Genomic DNA, 23148 nt, shown 5'->3' with positions numbered 1-23148 from the left:
ACAAAATTGTGTTTACACAGTATTTTTAAATGTGGCTATTCTAGCTTCCCATGTCACCTGAAAGCAGTTTATTCTCACAATAACTTGCACAAAATAAATGAAAAGTATTCAAAGCAAATAATGAAAGTAGAGGAGGTTGGTGGCAATATCTTTATGGAAGGGAGAAATCAGTTATATAGATAGAAGAGGACAGTGATAAATCAACATCAGATTTTGTTTATCCCTTTCAGAGACAACAGTAAAACAACTTAAAATTAACAACACCACTGGGTATTATTTGATGAAATTTATAAAGACATTTTTAAAGAAATATGTTTGCAATTTTGCTATAGTAGCAAATGGTGAAAATTACCCCCTCCCCTCACAAACCATTCATATCGGGTGGGGCTGGAGAGGCGGGGTGGGGTTGAAAATCATTTTGGAAATTGCCACCAAAAATGCATGCCCACTCAACAATCGTCTCCTTTCTACAGTAGCTGTAAGGAATTTTTCCATCACAGTTCTGATCATTAGGAAACAGTCCATGTACATTAGTAGGCATGAATTGTTGTTAAAGCATCATAGTTTACTCCAGGTTTACAAGTTGGGCTGCAGCAATTCACACCCTACTCAGCAGCCTGTTCAGCAAACTGTTTAGGAATTCTTTTAATATAGCCAATCTGCTGCTTAAACCCACTTTCCTTAGGAAGCTTCTTCCCATAGTAAGAGCATTTTTTACAATGTTTTATACATTTTTAAAATTCCAGTTCTTAAAATAAAATTAAGTGTGATTTAGAGCAATTTTTAAATTTAGGTTCAATGTTTTGTGAATAAAAACCTTGTAGATTAAATCTAGCAAACGCTTCCAAGATGGTCTCTAGAGAAAGTTCATGACCATGCTGTGAAACTTTATTTTAACAAAATTCCTTTCACAGCTCCTGAATTGGACTGCTCATGTTCATCACTTAGCTTCCTTGCTGATGGAAATACGCAGTGACACACATTGGCTACTATTGCAGATGGTGCGGCTGTGAGAAGCATGAGTTGGGGCAGTGGGGAAAGAAAGTTTCAGAGAATGCAAACAACATTTGGAAGGCAAATAAAAGAGGTCAAGGAATATTGGAAAATAATTGGGACAGCCTGAGGAACTGGGCAGGTTGGGAGAGGGTACAGAAATGTAGTATTTTGTTCTTATTGTTGCCGCAATAACCATATTTAACCATATTTATGTGAGTGAGAGAGAGAGAACATAATGTGAAGAGCACATAGAAATACACACAAGTTACAACATGGAAACAGTTGCAACACAGCAACAGGTAGTTCAGCCCAGCCAGTTCCTGTTAGCGTTTAACCTCCACGCAAGTAAATATTTCTAATTACCTGCTTTGAATTCAACTCTAAAGCCCATTTTATTGCTCTGGGGTTTGGGGAAAACATCTAGCGTTTTAACAATCTTCCTTCAGAATTCTACCCAATGACCCTTTGTATAAGACAGTACAATACACTTCAGGGTGCATGGCCCATTTGATTTGGATTTTTCTGAACAATTTATTGTTTAAAACTCAATTATCATGGTGCCTACTAAATAAACGGAAGGTCAGAAACACAATTAATTCCTCATTATCTGATGTATCCTGAAAGTAGTCTGTGTTCTCTGCCCAGAGCACTCATTTTCCAAGCTACATTTACAAGAAGTTTAAAGCGCAGAAAACTAATTACTATAGACTGCCAGCAAAAGGCCAGCTGGAATCTCCGTAACTGATCATGAGCCTAAAGTGAATGTTACTTTCCAGTGGCTTTCTGTGGAATTTTTAATTTGCTAGGAAGCGAAAGGAGTTCAGCAATCACAGTATAGAACCTGGTTAACCATATTTCAAGAAGAAATAACTTACATTGATACAGTGCCCTTCACATCTATCTTAAGAAATCAGTAACCATGGGAAATAGGAGAATTTCCATGGATTTCAGATATCACCTCTCTGATAAACTGCCGGAACTTTAAAGATCTGACTGGTGTTGCATCATGCCATCAGAAAGTTTTAAAGGTTAATCCATGCTGAATTTGCTGATCTTGCCAAGAGTAGTAATGCACCTGTGACCCCAGGCTGGGGTGAGGAAAAATGAGCCAGCGTTCCTGTTTCTGCCCGACTGGAATGTACATGGTGGATTTTGGTCCAGGCTCAAGCTGTGGGTTCCACAACAGTTAATTAACTTGATGTCACTCATTGCCTTGCATAGAGGTGAAAAATGGCTATTTGAGCAGAGTACCAAAGAGCCATGCTCTAAAAATTAAACAACATTCTCAGGAAGGGAAGAAAGAAAAGACTGCACATTTCTCCATAAAATACTAAACACACCCACTTTAATGAGATTTCATTCTTCTCATAGGCTGTTAACTGCAAATTCAAACTCTTTGTAGTTTGCCAATTCTCTTTCATCATGAAACAAAGCAGGAGCCAGATCTGTGCAAATGCTGCACATGTTTATTAGTACATTTAAAAGTCTTGCATATATTACATACTTCATAACTAATCTCCTTTAATCATGTTATTTGCCATGCCCAATTGTGGTCTTATGGTTTTGCCACCTTCTGGAGCACCAAGCTCTCTTCATATTGCACTCCAAGACATCCAGCCCCAAACATTCAATTTCTGGTCCCTGTGCTAACAGACATTTAGAACTGGAAATTGGTTTTAAGTTGTTGCAGCACTTCTTAAAAACTTTATGGGTAATTGATGGGGCGTGGTAAATGGTTAGGACATGGAGGGGAAGGAAATTTAGGGATTTGGCTTTTTTTGTGAATGGGTGATTTTTCCTATAGGACTTTGCCAATCACTGAGAAACCTTGTTTTATTGTTTGCTGTTTTGATTAAACAGTATAGCATGGGATAGCCCTGTAAGTTGTTAAATCTTTTAAAGGAGGGTGAAGAAAGAATCTTCATCCTTCTTCCCAACATTATCTTCTGAACGACCACTGCGCTTCCCCTGCTCCTACTGGCTCTTGTCTTTATTTAGCCCAAATGCCTAACTAACTCTTCAAGTGGACATAAACAGGCTGGTAGAATGGGCAGACATGTGCCAGATGAAATTTAATACAGTGAAATGATATATTTTGCGAGAAACAATGAGGAAAGGCAATCTGAAATACAGGATACAACCCTAAAGGGGCTGCAGGAGCAGATGGACTTGTGGATGGATATGCACAAATTGTTGAAGGTGACAGAATAAGTTGAGAAAGCAGTTAATGAGGCGTATGGGATCCTGGGCTTTTTAAATAAAGGCATTGAGTAAAAAAGCAATTACCTTATGGTAAACCTTCATAAAATGGAAAAAAAATTGGCAGAACTGGGCTGTTCTCCTTTGGGAAGAGGAGATTTAATAGAGATGCTCAAAATGATCAGGGGTCTCGACAGAGTAGATATGGAGATACTGTTCCCATTGAAGGAAGGGTCAGTACCAGAGGACACCCATTTTAAGGTGGTTGGCAAAAGAACCAGAGGCAGCATGAGGAAAAGCTTTTTTAAGCAGTGAGTGGTTAGCATCTGGAATGCATTGCCTACAGTGTGGTGGAGGCAGATTCAATTATGACTTTCAAAAGGGAATTGGGTAATTTATCTGAAGAAAAAAGATTTGCAGGGCTAGAATGGAAGGATTGAGGAGTAGGACTAGTTGAGTTGATCTCACATGGAGCTGGCAAAGGCAAGATGGGTTGAATGATTGCCTCCTGTGCTGCAACTACTCTATGATTCTTACTCCATCCATGCTCCCTTCTCACACCTTTATCATCCCTGCCCCATCAAGCCACCTTCCTCCCTTCTGATTATCCAAATGCACACGATTTTCCATTATGGATTTTTCAGCATCCTGACTCCTTTTCCAGCTCACACCTCATCCAATCAATCGTTTTTGAGAGCACCGTTCTTTCACCAAACTCTGTGTCAGCCACAACTTAACCATTTCCTCTCTTCCATAGTCTTTACTGCCAGTCACTCAAACCAAGCTCTGACTTGCCATTATCAACGTGAGTACTGCTAACCTCTCCACAGCTCCTTTTTCCCTCATTTTTCCACTAACAACTTTATATCTCCCTAACATTCAATCCAACCTCATTAACCTTCTGCTACACACAGAAAATTTTACAATTATAATGTAATCCAACATGCTCCCATTTGCTGTAAGAACAAACCTTTCACTTAAAACACTATGGGCAGAATTTTGCCCTTGGTGGGTGTGCGGGCCCCACTGGCTCAGCGGCGGGCAGACAGCCGACACCCGCTGCCGAAACGGGGCCTGCCGCCATTTTGAGTGGGTAAGCCAATTAAGGCCCACCCAGCAGCCTGCCCGACAGGAAGTGCTATGCGTTTCCTGTGCGGGGGTGGGGGGGGGGGGGGGGGGGAATCCCCAGCTGTCGAAGTGCGCTATTTCACGCATGTGCGCGAAAGAGCGCACTGCTCCCTGAGACTAAGAGAGATTAGTGACAGTCTAAAAAACTTTAAAAATAGAAAAATAAAAATATTATTAATATGTCCCCCTCATGTGACAATGTCACACAAGATGGGACATGTTAACAAATATAACAGTACATTTATTAAAGTTTTTAAAAAGGAACATGAAACCTCATCCCGCCAGTGGATGAGATTTCATGTATTATCAGAAGCCCGCTGGGGCTCCTGGCCTGCCTGCCAGCCTTAAGGTTGGACGGGCAGGGCCTTTAATTACTTTAAGTACCCTGTCAATGGCCTCAATTGGGCATTGACAGGTCGGCGGGCAGACAGCTGATTTTGCTGTCCGCCCGCCTTCCTGAAAATTTAAAGGGACCGGGATGACGTCGGGGGTTCCTCCCGACATCATCCCGCATCATTTTCCCATCGGCGAATGGGCCCCGCCCCCAAATCGCCGACGGGAAAATTCTGGCCGTCTGCCTTAACTTTCTGCCTCATGACACTCCATCGTTGAGTCTGCCCCAACATAAACACAAACTGACTCAAGAACATTAAATTCTATGACTTTTATTATATCTATATATCAAATAGATCATATAAATTTTATTGAATACGCAGGTTATATAAAACCATTTACTCCAAGTAAATTAAACATACATGTGTGTATAAATATATTTATAAATGTGTCTGTATATATATATATTGACACCCTTCAATTTATTACTTTGTATATTTCACATTCATTTATTCTCATTCCATTCCCTTTATTCATAAAGCTGCAAATATAAAACCTTTTAAAATAAAATCTCCCTTTTTTTGTTTATTGAATTAATTTGAATTTCTGTATAGTTTCTTTTCACCATTTCCTCTCCTTAATGTTCAATTCTTTATTACTAATGAGCTCTCCCTTTCATTTTCAAAAACATCTAGGATAGGTTAACACAATAGTAGTCTCTAATACAGAATATAATCTTTCTCCCCTTATCAAATAGCACATTGAGAAAATATGTACACATGGAACATAAGCCTAAAGGTAGGACTAATGTATCCACAGTAACCTTAAAAATCCAATTATTCAATCAGCATAAGTAAGTTGCCCTGATGTTTTTGTACAGAATAAAACATCATATCCTCTGCCCCGCTTTGAATAACGCTATGAGATCTATTATTAAAATAAATTTGGTACCAAATGACTAACTGCATGAGCAGTGGTTGATTTTTTTTTTTGAATTAAAGTTGGATTTTGAAGGTGGGCAGACATGGGACACAGCAGCCTTAATGGGAGATTGGGAAAACCAAGGCACTGTGATAGAAAAAACTGAGAAGAAACCCCAAAAAGATGTTTAAAAATTGTCTCTATTAAAATTGTAGTTTTTAAAGTATTAGTCTTCTCTGTCCCTTTGAGAGTCATAAATTAGTCTTTTTTAAGCACTTGTAGCAAAAGAAATCCCATCAAGTCTCATTTTTCATTTCTCTTTCAGGGATCGTGTTGTGGCAGTTTTTGTGCAAGGAGCTGCTTGGCAGTTCAAAGGATGGCCATGGTTATTACCTGATGGATCACCTGTGGATATTTTCGCAAAAAGTAATTTTTCTGCTTTTATGTAAGGATATAAGAAATAGGAGCAGGAGCAGACCATTTGGCCCCTCGAGCCACCTAGTTGTTCAACAAGATCATGGCTGATCTTCTATTTCAACTCCACTGCCCTACCTCCACATTCCTTGATTAGTATCCAAAAACCTATCCATCTCTGCCTTGAATAAACTCAATGACAGCATCCAAAGATTCACAACCCTGTGATTAAAGAAATTTCTCCTGATCTCAGCCCAAAATGGCCACCCTCTAATCCTGAGACTGTTACCCTTAGGCCTAGACTCTCCAGCCAGGGGAGACAGCGTCTCAGCTCTACTCCACTCTCTACTCTATCAGTCCCTCTCGGAATGGTATATTTCAATTAAATCACCTCTTGTTCTTGCAAAGTCCTGAGAGCATAGGCCTGTTTCTCCTCATCGTGCATCCCGTCAAAATGAATTTGTGTTGCACCCCTGCTGACAAGTATACCCTTCTTTGGGTAAACTGTGCACAGGTCACCAGGTGTGGTCTCACCAAGGTGCTACATAATCGCAGCATAGTCCTTTCACTCTTATAATCAAACCTGCTTGCAACAAAGATCAATATAACATTTGGCTTCCTAAGCAGTGAGTCTCCAAATCTTTAACAGTGCTAGCACTATCAAACTTCATTATTTATTTGTAACTTATATTTACGGCCATCTATTGAGCCAATGGTTATACGAACATAACAAGGAGCAGGAGTAGGCCATTTGGCCCCTCGAGCCTGCTCCGCCATTTAATGAGATCATAGCTGATCTGATGGTAACCTCAAATCTGCATCCTGCCTACCCCCGATAACCTAACATCCCCCTTGCTTAGTAATAATCTATCCACCTCTGCCTTAAAAATATTCAAAGACTCTGCTTCCACCACTTTTTCAGGAAGAGAGTTCCAAAGACTCACGACCCTCAGAGAAAAAATTTAGCCTCATCTCAATTTTAAGTGGGCGACCCCTTATTTATAAACAGTGACCCTTATTCTAGATCCTCCCAGAAGAGGAAACATCCTCTCCACATCCACCCTGTCAAAACCCCTCAGGATCTTTTATGTTTCAATCAAATCGCCTCTTAGCCTTCTAAACTCCAGCAGATATAAGCCTAGCCTGTCCAACTTTTCCTGATAAGACAACCTGCCCACTCCAGGTATTAGCTTGGTAAACCTTCTCTGAACTGTTTTCAGCACATTTACAACCTTCCTTAAGTAAGGCGACCAATACTGTACAAAGTACTCCAAATGTTGTCTCACTAGTGTTCTGAAGCATAACTTCCCTACTTTTGTATTCAATTCCCCTCGCAATAAATTATAACATTCTATTAGCTTTCCTTATTACTTGCTATACCTGCATATTAGCCTTTTGCAATTTGTATACTAAGACATCCAGATCCCTCTGCATCTCAGAGCTCTGAAATCTCTCACCATTTAGATAATATGCTTCTTTTATTCTTCCTGCCAAAATGGACAATTTCATATTTACCCACATTATACTCCATTTGCCAGATCTTTGCCCACTCACTTGACCTATCTATATCCTTTTGTAGCCTCCTTCTGTCCTTTTCACAAATTATTTCCTACCTGTCTTTGTGTCATCAGTATATTTGGCAACCATCCCATCCATCCCTTAATCCAAGTCATTTGTGTAAATTGTAAATAGTTGAGGTTCCAGCACTGCCTGTGGCACACCACTCGTTACACCACGCCAACCTGAAAAAGATCCATTTATGCCTACTCTCTGCTTCTTGTTAGCCACCAATCTTCTATCCATGCCAATATGCAGCCCCCTATACCATGAGCTTTTATTTCTGCAAAAACCTTTGATGTAGCACTTTATCAAATGCCTTCTGGAAATCTAAGTACAGTGTGTCCACCAGTTCCCCTTTATCCACAGCCCATGTTGCTTCCTCAAAGAACTCCAATAAGTTGGTTAAACATGATTTCCCTTTCACAAAACCATGTTGACTCTGCCTGATCACCTTGAGCTAATGTTTTAAAATAATTATTAAAATTGATTGCCGATCATTGGTAAATATTAAATATATAGCTGATGAATCCAGATCAAGCCCACTTGACAGCTCCCTAACTATTCCCAGGACCTGACTGTGTACATCCTAGGATTTTAGAAGAGGTACCTGCAGAGACAATAGATGTAGTGGGTATGATTTTCCAAAGTTCCCTAGATTCTCGAAGAATTCCAGTGGATTGGAAGTCAGCAAATGTAACCCTGCTATTCAAGAAAGGAGGGAGAGCGAAAATACGAACTATTTCAGAAATCTTAACACTGCGCCTAGAAAATCATAGTAGATCAGACAAAGTCAACATGGTTTTACAAAAGGGAAATAGCGTTTAACAAATTTATTCACATTTTAGACAAAGGAGTACTAGCAAACTTGGATTTCTAAAAGGCATTCAATCCAGTACCACACACAACCAAGACAAGGGCTCATGGATTTGGGGGTAAAATATATTAGCATGTGTAGAGGATTGGTTAATGGAAAGGAAATTAAGTGTTGGGATAAATAGACGGAAGTTTCAAGTTAGCAGCCTGTACCTAGTGGAGTGTCGCAAGGATTATTGCTGGGGCCTCAGCTATTTTCAATCTATATTAATGACTTAGACAACGAGACAGAGTATTGCATCTAAATTGGCTGATGATACAAAGCCAGGTGGGAATGTAAGATGTAATAGATAGATAGACAGGTTAAGTGAGTGGGCAACAAGATAGCAGATGAAGTATATGCAGATTATGTAAGATTATTCACTTTAATCATAGAAAAACTGATTTTTTTAAGAAGGCGCGAAACTTGTAATGATTGATGTTAGGAGAGAATTGGGTTTACTTGCAAAAAGAACAAAGAAAGATAGCTTGAAGATACAGCAAACAATAAAGGAGGTAAATTGCATGTTGTCCTTTATTGCAAGGAGATTGGAATACAAGAATAAGGAAGTTTTGCCACAAATTTGCAAGCCTTTGGTGAGACCACGCCTGGAGTATTATGTGCAATTTTGGTCTCCATAATTAAAGAAGGATGTACCTGCATTAGAGGCAATGCAGTGAAGGTTCACTAGATTGGTTCCAGGGATGAGAGGATTGTCCTGCGATGAAAGGCTGAATATATTGGGCCTGTATTTGGTAGTTTAGAAGAATGAGAGGTGATCTCATTAAAATATACAAGATTCTAAAGGAATTTGACAGGGCAGCAACTGAGAAGATATTTTCCCTGGCTGGGAAATTTAGAACAAGGGCACACAGTCTCACGATAAGGGTTTGATTATTTAAGACTAAGATGAGGATAAATCTCTTCACTCAGAGGGTTGTGAACCTTTACCCCAGAGGACTGTGGATGCATTTAGTATATTTAAAGCTGAGATGAACAGATTTTTGGTGTCATGGTGAGTGGTGGGAAAGTTGAGGCAGAAGATCAGTCATGATCGTATTAAGAGACAGAGTCGGCTTGAGAGGATGTATGGCCTACTCCACCTATTTCTTACTTTCTTATGAAATTTGATGTTAATGCTGTTAAGGTAAATGTAATACTATTAGAGACCCACTGCTTAAATTAGAATGTGATTAGGCAGAGTCCCATACTGTTTTATGAAAGAGAATTCATAATTTCTAATAGATTCATCAATCTCAATTGATCCAGCCTCAACAGCTTTTTGGGGGAAGAGAGTTCCAGACTTCCAGGACCCTTTGTGTAAAGAAATACTTCTTCACATCACCCCAGAATGGCTTTGCTCCAATTTTGAGGTTACGCCTCTTTGTCTGGATTCTTCCACCAGAAATAAGTGTTTTCTCTCTATCTAGCCTAATAAATTCCTCAATCATTTTAAATACCCCAAGGTGCTTTTTTAAAATTTTGTCTTACAGCACTGTTAGTGTTCTGCTTTCTGCCTAATTAAGGGTGCATCCACATTGGAAGTCTAGCATCAATGCAAGTTGATTTTGGCTTCACACCAACACTAAATTTGAAGCACAAATCTAGAATCAGAAAAAATAAGATCTGCCAATGTTGTATTTATGGCATAGGATATAAATCAGTATCCAACTTCTTATACTCATCAGTCAGTTAAACTTAAACTAGCTATATCAATAATGCAGTTACAGGAACAGTTAAGAGGCTGAGTACTTTGTGATAAGTGACTTATAACCCCTTGATGCTTTCCTGCCGTCCGCTAGGTTCAAATTAAGAGTGTAGTGGAATGTTCACTGTTCACCTGGATGGCTACAGTGTAACAACACTCAAACGTGACACCATCTAGGACAGAGCAGTTTGTTTGAGTGGTGCCTATGCTCTGGTGTTAGGTAACCCTTTCCACCAACACTCTTGCTCCAGCGCAAGTTATCTATACCTCAGTGACTCGCCTAAGCTTGCTCTGTCAGAACCTCACTGCCCACGATTTCTAGCACCAAGAAGGACAAGAGCAGCAAAATAATTAAGAACATGATCACTTCCATGACCACCCCTCCCCCCTTCACCCCACCCACCCGCCAACCCCAACCCCTACAAGTACCAAATTATCCTGAATTGGATACATATTGTGCTTTTCGTTCATTGTCGCTGGTCAAAATCCTTGAATTTCCTATCAAAGGAGCACATTCATTCAGATCACGAAGGCTTCCCAACACCACCACCTCAAAGTATCTTGGAGTAGGCAATAAATGTGGATTTTTTCTGTTTAGGAAAATTAGATCTATTGTTGAGAAGTGGGACTCAAATTGAAGTGTGATACACATTCAAAATCACAACATAGTAGAGAAACAACAGGAGTCTTAGATTTCACAAGCAACTTACTCTGAACTGTCCAACAGTTTCTCTTTCCAGCATTTAAGTCCATGATTGCAACTGTTCAAGGAAAAGGGGAAGTACTCAGGGTAACTGGAGGAAGCCAATAAAATTTCCCCTTACCAGCATCGCCTATCATTTTAAATACTGCTACTCTTACTGCAATTCACATTTACATCTCCTCTAAACTCACCTTCTGTTTCTCTACTCGCCCCATTACCATCTCCTTTTGCCTTGAATCATTGCCCATTTTGCCATTTAACCTCCTGCCTTTCAGAGTTTTGCATTTGTTAGCATCGCCACCGCCCACCCAACATTTTCCTGCCTCTGTACTTGCTTAAAACCTGTTAAATCTCTTTTTTTCAGTTCTGACAAATGGTTATCGACCTGGATTGTTAACTCTGCTTTTCTCTCTTCATAGATGCTGCCTGACCCATTGAGTATTTTCATTTTCTGTTTTTGTTAACGCATTGTTTCCAATTGTTCTGAAGCAGTGTGTTAATGAAATAATGTCTAATGTGTGACATATGGCTCTGAAGTCTTGGCCATCTGGCCCTAAGATCCCAAGCCACTAAAGCCTATTTGTACCTGTATTTCTTATTCACTGCTGTGTCCCATATGAATTTTTTAATCATGAAAGTGTAGAAAGGACTCTTTTTAGTTAAGTTGCCTGTAGTTGGTGAACCTTAATCACAGCATCAAGGTCTATTATTATTGATAATATCAGATTTTTGCAAATTATTGGGGAGCATGAATTCTAAAAATGAGTAACAAACACAAGGCATACCACAAAGACAAGGAATAGGACACCCTGTTTAGTGAGCAAATTTACCACTAAGCTAGCAAAGATTATATAGCTTGTTTTTTAAAGTTTTAAAATTTAATAAAGGATCTTAAAAATATTTTAAAAACCTGTAACATACAAAATGAATTATTTGAAATGTAATAGTAATTGTTGCATTTTTTTGAATATTCTATTGTTAAACCCTCCTTGAAGGGAAAATACCATAAATCCCACATGACGTGTAAAGACTTTAATGATGAAATGCAGCTTTAATGTGCAAGAATACAGTTATTCTTCAGAACATGTAAGTGTGCATATTGTGGTTCTTGATGTGACATTTCCAGGTCTGGTATGCAATCAGATATTGGCTAAGTGAACCACATAACTTTATTGAAATGTGTCCCAAAGCACTTAGTTCAATCTATTTAGATTACATTGCTAAAATGCACTTGTATAATAATCATGAAAAGATGACTATTATGCAGTATATTTTGTTTTACAGTCCCCAGCCCAAATAAACTTGACCTATTCCAAATTTAAATTCATGGAAAACTGGGGTTGCTGCAAAATTAGATTTAATCAATATTTGACCTTTGCATAATATTATGATTTCTTCCTGTAATGCCTTTAAATTTTCTATGTTTTGTGCACTCAGATCACTAGGTAAAACATAACATTCAGGCTGTGAAAGTTTAAGAGGTAGTTCATGTTGCTGTTGTTAAATATATATCTTAAAAACACTCACCTGAGCTAATACACAGTTCCTTGTACCATTGAGGTAACAATGATTTGGTAATGTCTTTGGATTGTGTAGTTATAACTCAAATGCATCTTACTGACATATTTAATTACATGGAATGTATGCCAACCGACAGCAAAATATCACAAATATCTTTAGGAGTGAACCTGACTGAATATTTCACAAGTGATTAAAATTCTAATTGATCAATATAATGAGTAGAGATACTCTTATCAAGTCACATTGCTGGTCATTTATTTATAAGCAATGTATTAATTTAAACAATGCCACAGATTCAATGTTTTATACAAACTTAAACCTTTAGTGCTGATACAAAGGACATCTCCACAGCTTCCAGGCCACATTGTATTACATATTTAACATGAGCAGCAGTAGGCTATTCAACCCCTCGAGCTTGTTCCATCATTCAGTTAGCTCATGGCTAACCTGTGCCACAACTTCATTTACCTCTTCTTCACATCTCTTAAGACCCATATCTAACAAAAATCTATCTCAGATCTGAAAGTTTCAGCTGACACCACCCCGCCGCCAACCTCGACACCTTAATCCAGTGCTAATTGTGAAACCAGGAATCTGCACGAGTTATGTTCTTTCTAGTTTCCTGGATTCATGCCTGCTGGGGCAGCTGGAATATAGATTAGATTTGACTACAAGCAGCTGTCAGAAAAATGAAGCCTCAATTTTGTTGCCTTAACCTAGGGGAATAATTTTTAAAAAACATTTTTTAAAAATAGGATCTTGATTTCTGTGTGGAGTAACTTGTCTAAAGGCTGAAGAGATTAAGTATTTGACTTCTCACCAAAAACAAGGAACTCATACTCACTCGCACTCTTGCTCTCACTCACACTCTCGCTCTCTCAGACATTCTCTCTCATTCTCACACACACCCGCACGTTAAATGTTGCCAGTTCTAAATCAGACCACAATGGTAGCTAGATGGTGCAGAAAGAACATATTCATTTTGGGTACTTGCATAGGTTTGGTTTTTTTTTTAATTGATTTTTTGGCTATGGTACATTTGTGTAGAACCTAAAGATTCACATAGAATCCTTGGATAGCCAGGAGCAGATGTCCTGAAATGAACCTTAAATTAAATTGAATTAAAGACAGTTGACTGACTTAGTTATGTTGTTAAAGATATCGTATTGCTCATCATTATAAAACACTTTGGGTCAGCCCGATATCATGAAGGGTGTTAAATAAACGTTAGTTCTTTCTTTAAGCTTTTCCATATGGTATTATTACACCTTGATTAATGGCTGCATGTGTCATTCTCTCCCAGTAAAGGCATTCCATCTCAAGTATGATGAAATGCGTCTGGATCCAAATGTTCAGAAGTGGGATGTGACTGTGCTGGAATTGAGCCACCACAAGCGCCATCTTGACAGAGCTGTTTTGCTGCGCTTCTGGGAGACTTTGGACAGGTGAGTAGTAGATAAATTGTAACTGCAGTGTTATCCATAGATTTGTAGAAATAAGCAGTATCCACAGTACCCCTTGCATTGAGGCCCCAAGTAAATATATACCATACTTATTGAATTTACATAATGCCCTTAACATGCCTTTCGGATATGAATCAGTTTCACATATAATTTATTTTATCATGACGTAACATGTATTATGTAGGCAAACCTGACAGCCATTATAGGTCAAACAAAATCCCAGGGCATCAATGGCTGATTTGGTGCTGATGGAACATTGGCTATGAATTTCCTGCGTTCCTTCAAATTATACTGTGAAATCTTATGGCCTGGATTTTCCTTTGAATTACTGCACATTTTAGGGTGATGAATAGACGAAAATGCCTTTAAATTGTCTGCAAAAATAACTGCACCTGAATTATCTTCCCGATAAATCACTGGTTTCCTTTAATGTTCACTGCAGAGCTATTCTGCCAGATTTAAATGTAGTCAGTGTGGGGTGGGCAAAGCTAACCCCTGCACCTTGATCACTTCTGCTTCTTCTGCAGAAATTACGGGGCAATTTTTGGGTTGACAGGCTGTGGGATACCAGAAGGATTAGAGCTTGGACCTCAGCCACGTACAATCTAGATCAATTACATAGTTGAGAGGATTGAGTGTAATCTATCCAAGTTTGCTGACTGGCATTGGAGGCAGTCCAGAGAAGGTTCACTAGGTTGGTCCCAGGTATGGAGGGATTTTCTTATGAGGAGAGGTTGAGTAGGTTGGGCCTGTACCCATTGGAGTTTAGAGGAATGAGAGGTGACCTTATTGAAACATTTAAGATTCTTAGGGGGCTTGGCAGGGTAGATGCTGAAAGCTTGTTTCCCCTTGTGGGAGAGTCTAGGACCAGAGGGCGTAATCTCAGAGTAAGGGGTCACCTATTTAAGACAGAGATGAGGAGGAATTTCTTCTCTGAGTATAGTGAATTTGTGGAATTCTTTACCGCAGAGGGCTGTAGAGTCTGGGTCGTTAAGTATATTCAAGGCTGAGATAGACAGATTTTTAATCAGGAAGGAAATCAAGGGTTATGGGGAAAAGGCAAGAAAGTGGAGTTGAGGATTATCAGATCAGCCATGATCTCATTGAATGGCGGAGCAGACTTGATGGGCTGATGGCTTACTTCTGCTTCTACATCTTATGGCCTTATACAAACCTTACGGCTGTAAGTAAGCTCTGAGGAGAATACAAAGAGTCTGTAAAGGAAAATACACAAGTTACATGAGTATACAAGAACATGGCAGATGGAATATAATGTTGGGAAAGGTGAAGTTACCAACTTTGGAAGGAAAAACGGAAAAGCAGAATTATTTTTAAATGGTGAGAGACTGGGAAATGTCAGAGTTCAGAAGGACCTGGGTGACCTTGTACACAAATCACAAAGTTAACATGCAGACACAGCAAGCCATTGGAAGACACATGATATGTTGTTCTTTATTATAAAGGGATTGAAGTATAATAGCGAGGAAGTCTTGCTTAATTACATAGGGCCTTGGTGAGACTACACCTGCAGTATTGAATACAGTTTTGGTTTCCTTACTTAAGGAAGGATATACTTAGAGGGAATGCAGCGAAGATGTACTGGACTAATGTCTTGTTTGAAGAGATTGCCCCATGAGGAGATATTGATCAGACTAGGACTATATGGCCTAAAATTTATAAGGCTGAGAGGTGATCTAATTGAAGCATATTAAACTGTTAAGGGGATTGATAGGGTAGATGCTAGGAGCATGTTTCCCCTGGCTATGGAATCGAGAACTAGGGGGTCTTAGTTTCAGAATAAGGGGTTGTCTATTTAGAATTGAGATGAGGAGAAATTTCTTCATTCTAAGGATTGTGAATCTTCGAAATTCTCTACCCCAGAGTGCTGTGGATGCTTAGATTCAAGGCATAGATTGGTTGATTTTTGGGTACTAAGGGAATCAAGGGACAGTGCAGAAAGGTGAAGTTGAGGTACAAGATCAGCCAAAAGCATATTAAAATGTGAAGCAGGCTCCCACGGCAGAATGGTCTACGCCTGCTCCTATTTCTTCTGTTATTATGTATTTACTTGAAATAGCAACAACATTCACTAGGAAGTGACAATACAATTTATTCTCCCAGTGACTGCCTTCTGCCAGCTTACTTGTTCCAGGTCTTAATGTACTAATTCAGCGAAGCTCCCTAAGTATGTGGTTGAATGATAGGTGACTGTTGTCACTCCCCTGGGGTTTTAGATTACTGAGATGACTCTCAGAGCAGAATAATTTCTGTACCAGTGGAACTATCTGGCGCTTGCAATAACCAGTAGCGCCAGCACATCTGAAGCTCTCCTAATGTGATAGCATTGAGGGGACCTTAAGAAATGAACTCTCTGCCACTGTTTGTAAGGACAGTGAGATCCACACTAACTCCTCACAGTCCACAGGTGTGGGCAAAGGCTCAACACAACTAATTGATGTTATTACAGACCAAATGGTCTCTCAAATTCTTGAATCCCAGTGAACAGCTATTGAAGGATTGGTAGCTTTCACTCCAGAAGCCACCATTGTCCTTATAATTTCTCCTTCGCATCTTGATGCTGCAACAGTTCCTCAGGCTATCATAGGGTTTCTAGGGTATTCTGCACATCATCAGAAATGCATTGATGATGTTGTCACAAACTATCCCATATATCCGTTATTTTAACCAAATGCAGAGACACCATCTTCATTATATGCATACAAAATCATTATTCGCTGGAAGATTTGGATCCAAGGCTACTCAGCCAAGGGTGGTTGTTCCCATCTCTTCCCCTGCACCCCCCCTCCACCTTCCTTTGAAGAGATATCTGTCTGCCTGTCTCTTTCTTTCTCTCTCTCTCACAGATGCACCCCCACCTACTCTCATGTCCTAATTTTCACTTGTGCTCAGTGGATCACCAGACAACCCACCTCCATGAACCCATTAGAAAATGTAAGAGCCAAGTTGCTGAAATCCCTGACGGCAGTTATTTCTTCTGCCATCTTACTGAGAAGTGAATTGCCTTTTAACTGGTGTTGCAGCAGAACAGTGTTTCCACCCCTCTCCACTGCATTGAGTCAATAATGGCCCCAAGCTTTTGACCACAGATCCACTCCAGCATTAAAACCACCTACTTCCACCTCTGTAACATTGCCCAACTCTGCCCTGCCTCAGCTCATCTGCTGCTGAAACCTTCAGTCATGCCTTTGTGACCTCGAGACTTGACTATACCAATGCTTATCTGGCCAGCCTCCCATCTCCCTCCCTATATAAACTTACGAGCTTGTTCAAAACTCTGTTGTTATATTCTAACTTCCACCAAGTTCCATCACCCTATGTTTGCTGATCTACATTGGCTTCCAGTCCAGCAAGGCGTCAAATTAAAATTACCATCCTGGCTTTCAAATCCTCTGTGGCCGCTCCCCACCCTATCTCTGTAACCTCCTACAAAGCTCTGAGATCTCTGTACCCTTCCAATTCTGGCCTCTCGCACAGCCCCTACTTTAATTGTTTCACTGTTGACAGTCATGCCTTCAACTGCTAGGGCTCTAAGCAATGGAATTCCCTCACTAATCCAATCCATCTCTTTTGTCCTTTCCTTAAAACCAACCTCTTCAACCAAGCTTTTGGTCATCTGTCATAATATTTCCTTTTGTGTCTCGATTGCAAACTCTGATAATGCTCCTATGAGCACTTTGGAATGTTTTACTATGTTAAAGGTAGTATACAAATTAAAGTTGTCATTGAGAAGAAATTGGGACAGGTCAGCAGCAGTTTTGCTTTGGCAAGTGTTCAGACTGGCCCCCTGGCAGATCTGCTAATGATGGCCAAAATATCCACTCAAATCATCAGATGAGGTGGATGTATCCTCCATTTAATTCTTCATCAGTGCAGCATTTCCTTAATATTGATGAATCAGTCTAGTGGTTGAACCTTGGAGTGTTTTGAAACTGCATTTTTAAAAATCTTTTTGTTAATGGGCCTTGAAAACAGAGATCAGTCTTAAGAACATTTTATTTGGAGTGTAATCACCTTGTGTGTAATATTTAAAACAATTCATTAGTTGCTGATCCATCCACTGACAAAATAACAATGAAAAACCGAGATTTGCTGGCTGGTTGAATTCTCAGTCGCCACACATGAGATTCCTCAATACCAAATACATTAATGACACAGGGCTATTATCAATTCCATTATTGTGTAGTACTTTGCCTACAAACTTGCTGAGATCTTGTAAGCACTTTGCCAAATGATAATGCCTCCTTAACTATTTTTAATCTTAGTTGACCTAGATTCTTCAAGTGAGGGAAATTTGATGAAAAATTGTGCAGGATCATCTTTTTGGCAATCTGTCAAGCTAATTCATTTCCTAAGTACAGTAACCCCAGTCCATGATTTATGGGTCCCTCATAAATGGCAAAGCCATGAAAAATTCTCTTTACAGAATGTCTTTGACTACGGCATGCTTTTTATATGGCTCCCAAAGAATGCATTTTCTTAGTGTAGGGTAGTGAATGGGATGGGAGGCAGGTGGCGCAGTGGGAGTGGACAAGCTGAGCATAAAAAGTTGAAGTGTTTATTTTTGAAGCATATGTTTGTTCACAAAATAAGTGCAAATGAAATGTTGAAATGATCAAAAAGAAGAAAACAATGAGGATTCCCAAAGAGTTCAATTTTCTCTAAGTAGAATTGAAACTGTCTGGATGAGATAGAAATTAGTCTTTCTTTATGTTGGAATGAACTGTAAAATAAATTGAAGCACAATTGAAGACACGCTGGTTGGGGTTCATGGTTATCGAGAGTAGAGGGTATAATTTTTGGAAGTTGTATGCCGCCTTGTTTTAAATTCTGTTTTGAATTTCTTTTTTTGATATCTGATCTATTGAAAAATTAAAGAAAATCAACCCAACTTTTAAATGCACATGTCTGAAATTTTTAAGAATGGATACAAGTAACCATTGAAAAGTATTTTTCACATCTAGAGATCAATTTTAATTCTTTGTGCACAAAAGACTTTTTAAAATATATAAAGATCTTAAAAGTATAGTTTATTAATGTATCTGGTATACAGCCATCAGCTGTGTCTTTATTATACTGGTTTTAGATTTTAAATGCAGTTTTTATAGACTGGACAAAAAAATTAATTCAGTTTAAAATGTCTAGGAAAGCTTGGCTAGGCGCTGCAGTAGAGAACAACTGCCAACATATAGACTACAGTTATACAGTTAGGTTCCGGTGCAAATCTTTTCATTTGTTACCTTGGATAGAACGTTTAACAACCAAATATTTTACTTTTATTCACTTTTGCACTTGATTGTTAGAAGGGGTGCAAGAATACTGAAAAATTTCAAGGCCAACATTTGTGCATCTGTTGTAATTACAAGTCATGAGCTGAGTCTTTTGTGATAAGGCTGATGTATTCACACACAATGCCTTCCTGCTGGTGTGCTTATCTCTCCAGCTCCATATCTGGAGGTACAATTCATTGTGTTACACAGAAGGTTGTATAACATATTTTGCATGCATGTCATTGTCCAAATTCAGCCCTTGGTGCTGTACCATAAAACATTCAGCTCGGACTTCAAGGACATGTCAATATGTAGAAAACTGCAATGCGCCATCATTTATATCTAAAGGCTGTGCCTATTTCTCGAGGGAGAAAGCATGATGTGCAAATTGTCAGTATTGGATTCTTTCACTTGTTTCACCAGAGCCCATTTTTTTGCTGCAACTACAAAGACCTTTGCAGAATATTAATACTAATTTAATGAGTGTTTGTAAATTCAATAATTTTGGTTGTGACTGAGTATTTTTTTTTGTTAACACAACAGGTACCTGGTGAAGCACAAATCCCATTTGAGATTCTAAGTTGTCTGAAGCTCTGTGGTTGCTGCCATTCATTTCTGAGAGATTGGAGGAAATCTACAAGAGACACATATATCTTGGGACTAAACTATTTCATTGGCGTGTCTGCGTTTGTCAAAAGCAGTGACAGTATATTATGGGTCAACCTGACATGTCTTGTATGGGATACTTATTGGAAAATTTTTATTACATTGGGGAATTGATGTCTGCAACAATTAGACATAAACAATTGTGCTTATACTACCAGTTTTCCAATGGTAGATTGACTTCTAGTCTGCAAACTCAAATTTGTATTTTATTCTATAGTGAGTGTTTATATTTCATTTTTATTTTTCAGGCAGCATTATTTTTTAATTTTACTCCATCCATTTTCTTTTCCAACTTTCATTTTATGGACAATTGTTTAGTGTAAGCTGCAAATTGTATATCATCACTGCTGTGGGGTGGGATTTCTTCAAACAGTTCTCAGGTAGAATAAGTGGTAAAACAGCCATAGATGACATAGGTGACTGATTCCTTTTTTGTTTTTGTAAAATATTATTCCAAAATTTTACATGTAAGTACAGCTGACTTGAGCTGTAATGGGGCTTGAACAATCACTTGGTTATTGTCAAGAATTTAGGCAATGCAAGGAAAAAAAAAATAAAAGGTCCATTATTCCTATTATGAAAAAATTAATTGGAAGCCCTGAGCTTTAGAGCATTGACTGAAAGGTAGGTAATAATGGCTTGTAACTTTGAAACCTATCATATGTACTTGGCTTTCTAAGCACGAATGTGAAAAGCTGATAGTGTACTTTCAAGTTCTGTAATACAAACTTCTTAAAAGTCCATCTAGTGCCGACATAGAAATGATTAAGAATCCAGTTGTGCTGCTTGCTGACATGAGATAAATATATTACGTAAAGTACCATTTTGTTGCTGTTTTCATTACACTTCCATTAGTTTGCTGAAAGAGTTCACATTTATTTCATTCTTCTTTAGGGAAAAAAGGAAGGGTTTTTTTTTTGAGGGCTCAATCATCATTCATTCAGCCTCAAATGCAAGCAGTACCAGTAAAACTTATATAGAGCTGATGGCAATGAGCATTTTTAAAATTAATGGCTAGGATAGCGCTTTCAAAATTTAATATAGTAAAGTTTGGCTCATTGTGATACATAGCAGGAGTCACACTGATGCAATGTATTTATTTAAATAGTGATCATAAATAATAAATAAAAACTGATATAGCAAGCTGATAGTTGTGCTGGACAATTACATAAGGGGAAATGTAAGTGCTTTAAAGTGATGCCCACCACAGCATGGGATAGTGCCAAAATGAACAACTCAGTCTATTTTCCTAATGTGAAATTCAGTATCTTAAGATAAAAAAAACTTGAGCACAGCATCTAATTTAGCAAAAATATCTATTTGAAGCTGTTTGTAATGGCCCAGGGGTAAAATAATTTACCTCCCTCATGCCACACCTAGGCTTACTTTATGCTGTTATCTGGTTTGAACTGGAAAGTAGTGTTGTACATTCTACGATGTATTCTGCAGCAAGCAGAGATCCTGCCGTTTAGGTGGTTGAAACCCAGTCAGATAGATGGATTTTTAGTTTTAACTGCTGGGTTGGATAACCAGAAATAAAGTGGCAATGACACTGATGCTCGAATAAAAAATCACAGTTGAAATAGGATAAATGATATTTATTTATTGAGTGCTATGCTCTAAAACTTAAGAATATCTTTGTGTTGAGTAAGTGTAACAGTATCCAAGGTCAAATGTCAGTCGTGACAGAGTTGGAGAACAATGAATAATTGTTATGTCAATGATGCTTTCTTTTCAGTGAAGCTTGTATAACCTGAATATTACACTTCTCTTATTGACCGAAAAATAGACAAGAACAAATCCTGCCTACATAGGTGGAAGGAAAAATCCAATTCATATCCGAACTATTCTATTTTCAAAAATAGTCTAAAATCAAACATTAAAATTGTCCATTTAAATTGAAATTTGATAGCGGCTATAATGTTGCAAGGTAAAAGCAAAACGAATTAATAACAGAGTTGAATGACTATGTTCATCTCATCATTAAATTACATATTGTGTTGCCTTCGATGTAGCCACAGTGAATAACCCGTTGTCATTTGGGTGAGCAATTGTACAAGCTTCATGAGAAAACAGATGCCAGAACAGCTTGTGTAAAATTGCTGACCGAGAGTGGTGGGCTTGGAAAGAAAATTCACAGCAATATTGGGAAGATGTAACTGTTCTGCACCACCTTGAAGAATAAATAGGTTGCATGCTTCCTGGCATCACTATTTGTGAATAATTTTCGGTGCCTCACCAGCCTCAATTTGCTAATTCACTTTATATTTCATGGTAAAATTTACTGGTACATAATGCAATGTTTAGTCTACAATTTCACAATTAAAAACAACAATTTCATCACACACTTGCTCAAAGCGATTCGACATCAACATTACTTCCACATTGCAAGATAACCGACTGAAAGTAACGTACTACACCTCAAAGCACACATCATATGAATTGAAGTTAATCTAAATCTTCACTCCTATCATCAATATTCATTGTACCATCTAAACCTATGTTGTTGCTGTTTATTCAGCAAAAAAAGAGGTTGATGTCTGCCTTTCTGCAAAGTGTCTGCCAAAAAAATGAGATCGTTGTATGTGTGTTCATTATTTAATGTAGCTGCTGTAATGGTTTAGTGAAATTAAGCTCTTTGGATCTTATTGCTATTAATGTCAACAATATTAATCTGTTTGCTTTCAACTGTCTCGCACAATAATTCAAGTAATGTGAAGTCATGGGCTGTAACATCAGGCAGTGAGGTGAGCTGCTTCTGCTTGGTGGCACATTGTCTCCTTTTCCCAGTTTTTAAATTCAAAAAATTTGTATATTTTTTTGCTTTATTTTGTAGTGAGAGATATACAGCAAAAGGCTCTATTTTCACAAGTAGGGTTTTTTGTACCAAATGTTACACGTAGGAAACAAACTGTAGCTTTCACAGAAATGCATAAAACTGCAATATGTTAATGCTTTTGTGCAGATTTCTAAAATGCCACCCATTGTAAAAGACTTATCAGTTAGTTTATAGTTAGATCTGTAATAAGGTCACATTTGTGCTATTATGGTTTAACACAAATGGAGCTAGAAGCACAAATTAAAAATGACCAAAAATGGAATAAACTAAAATACACATGCACCCTTTGGGGAAGGGGAGGTTTTAAAAGAAATTGGTTTTTATTATATGACAAATAAAATGATGTAAAATTTAAAGTAGTCTTCATTTTGCAATTCATTTGTGTCATTTCAATGGTAAAGTAAATATATTTTACTGCTATTTAGTATTTTTCACCAATGCTCACCTTTTAAAATGTGAAAGGTTTTACGCAATCACAGTTCTCCTTTTTATGTGACTGTACTGCTTAAAATGGTACAAAATGTCATGACTAATTATAAGTGCTGCACAAGCAGAA

The 23148-nt window shown here is 38.4% G+C and overlaps 1 protein-coding gene across 1 annotated transcript in view; it reads left to right on the top strand.

Moving 5' to 3' along the window:
• The window catches only part of cdc73 (cell division cycle 73, Paf1/RNA polymerase II complex component, homolog (S. cerevisiae)), a 357191-nt gene extending 334243 nt beyond the window's left edge, over nucleotides 1-22948 (top strand). Inside the window, exons 15-17 of the mRNA XM_078561735.1 lie at nucleotides 5903-6003; nucleotides 13640-13781; nucleotides 19631-22948. Coding sequence (XP_078417861.1) covers nucleotides 5903-6003; nucleotides 13640-13781; nucleotides 19631-19667 — 280 coding nt within the window. The 3' untranslated portion in view covers nucleotides 19668-22948. The remainder of the gene's footprint in view (nucleotides 1-5902; nucleotides 6004-13639; nucleotides 13782-19630) is intronic.
• The last annotated feature ends 200 nt before the right edge of the window (nucleotides 22949-23148 follow it).

This window comes from Cetorhinus maximus, chromosome 17 (genome assembly GCF_964194155.1).
Source record: "Cetorhinus maximus chromosome 17, sCetMax3.hap1.1, whole genome shotgun sequence".
Lineage (NCBI taxonomy): Eukaryota > Metazoa > Chordata > Chondrichthyes > Lamniformes > Cetorhinidae > Cetorhinus > Cetorhinus maximus.
Note: the sequence above shows the minus strand (reverse complement) of the source record. Positions and strands in the feature narration are given on the sequence as shown.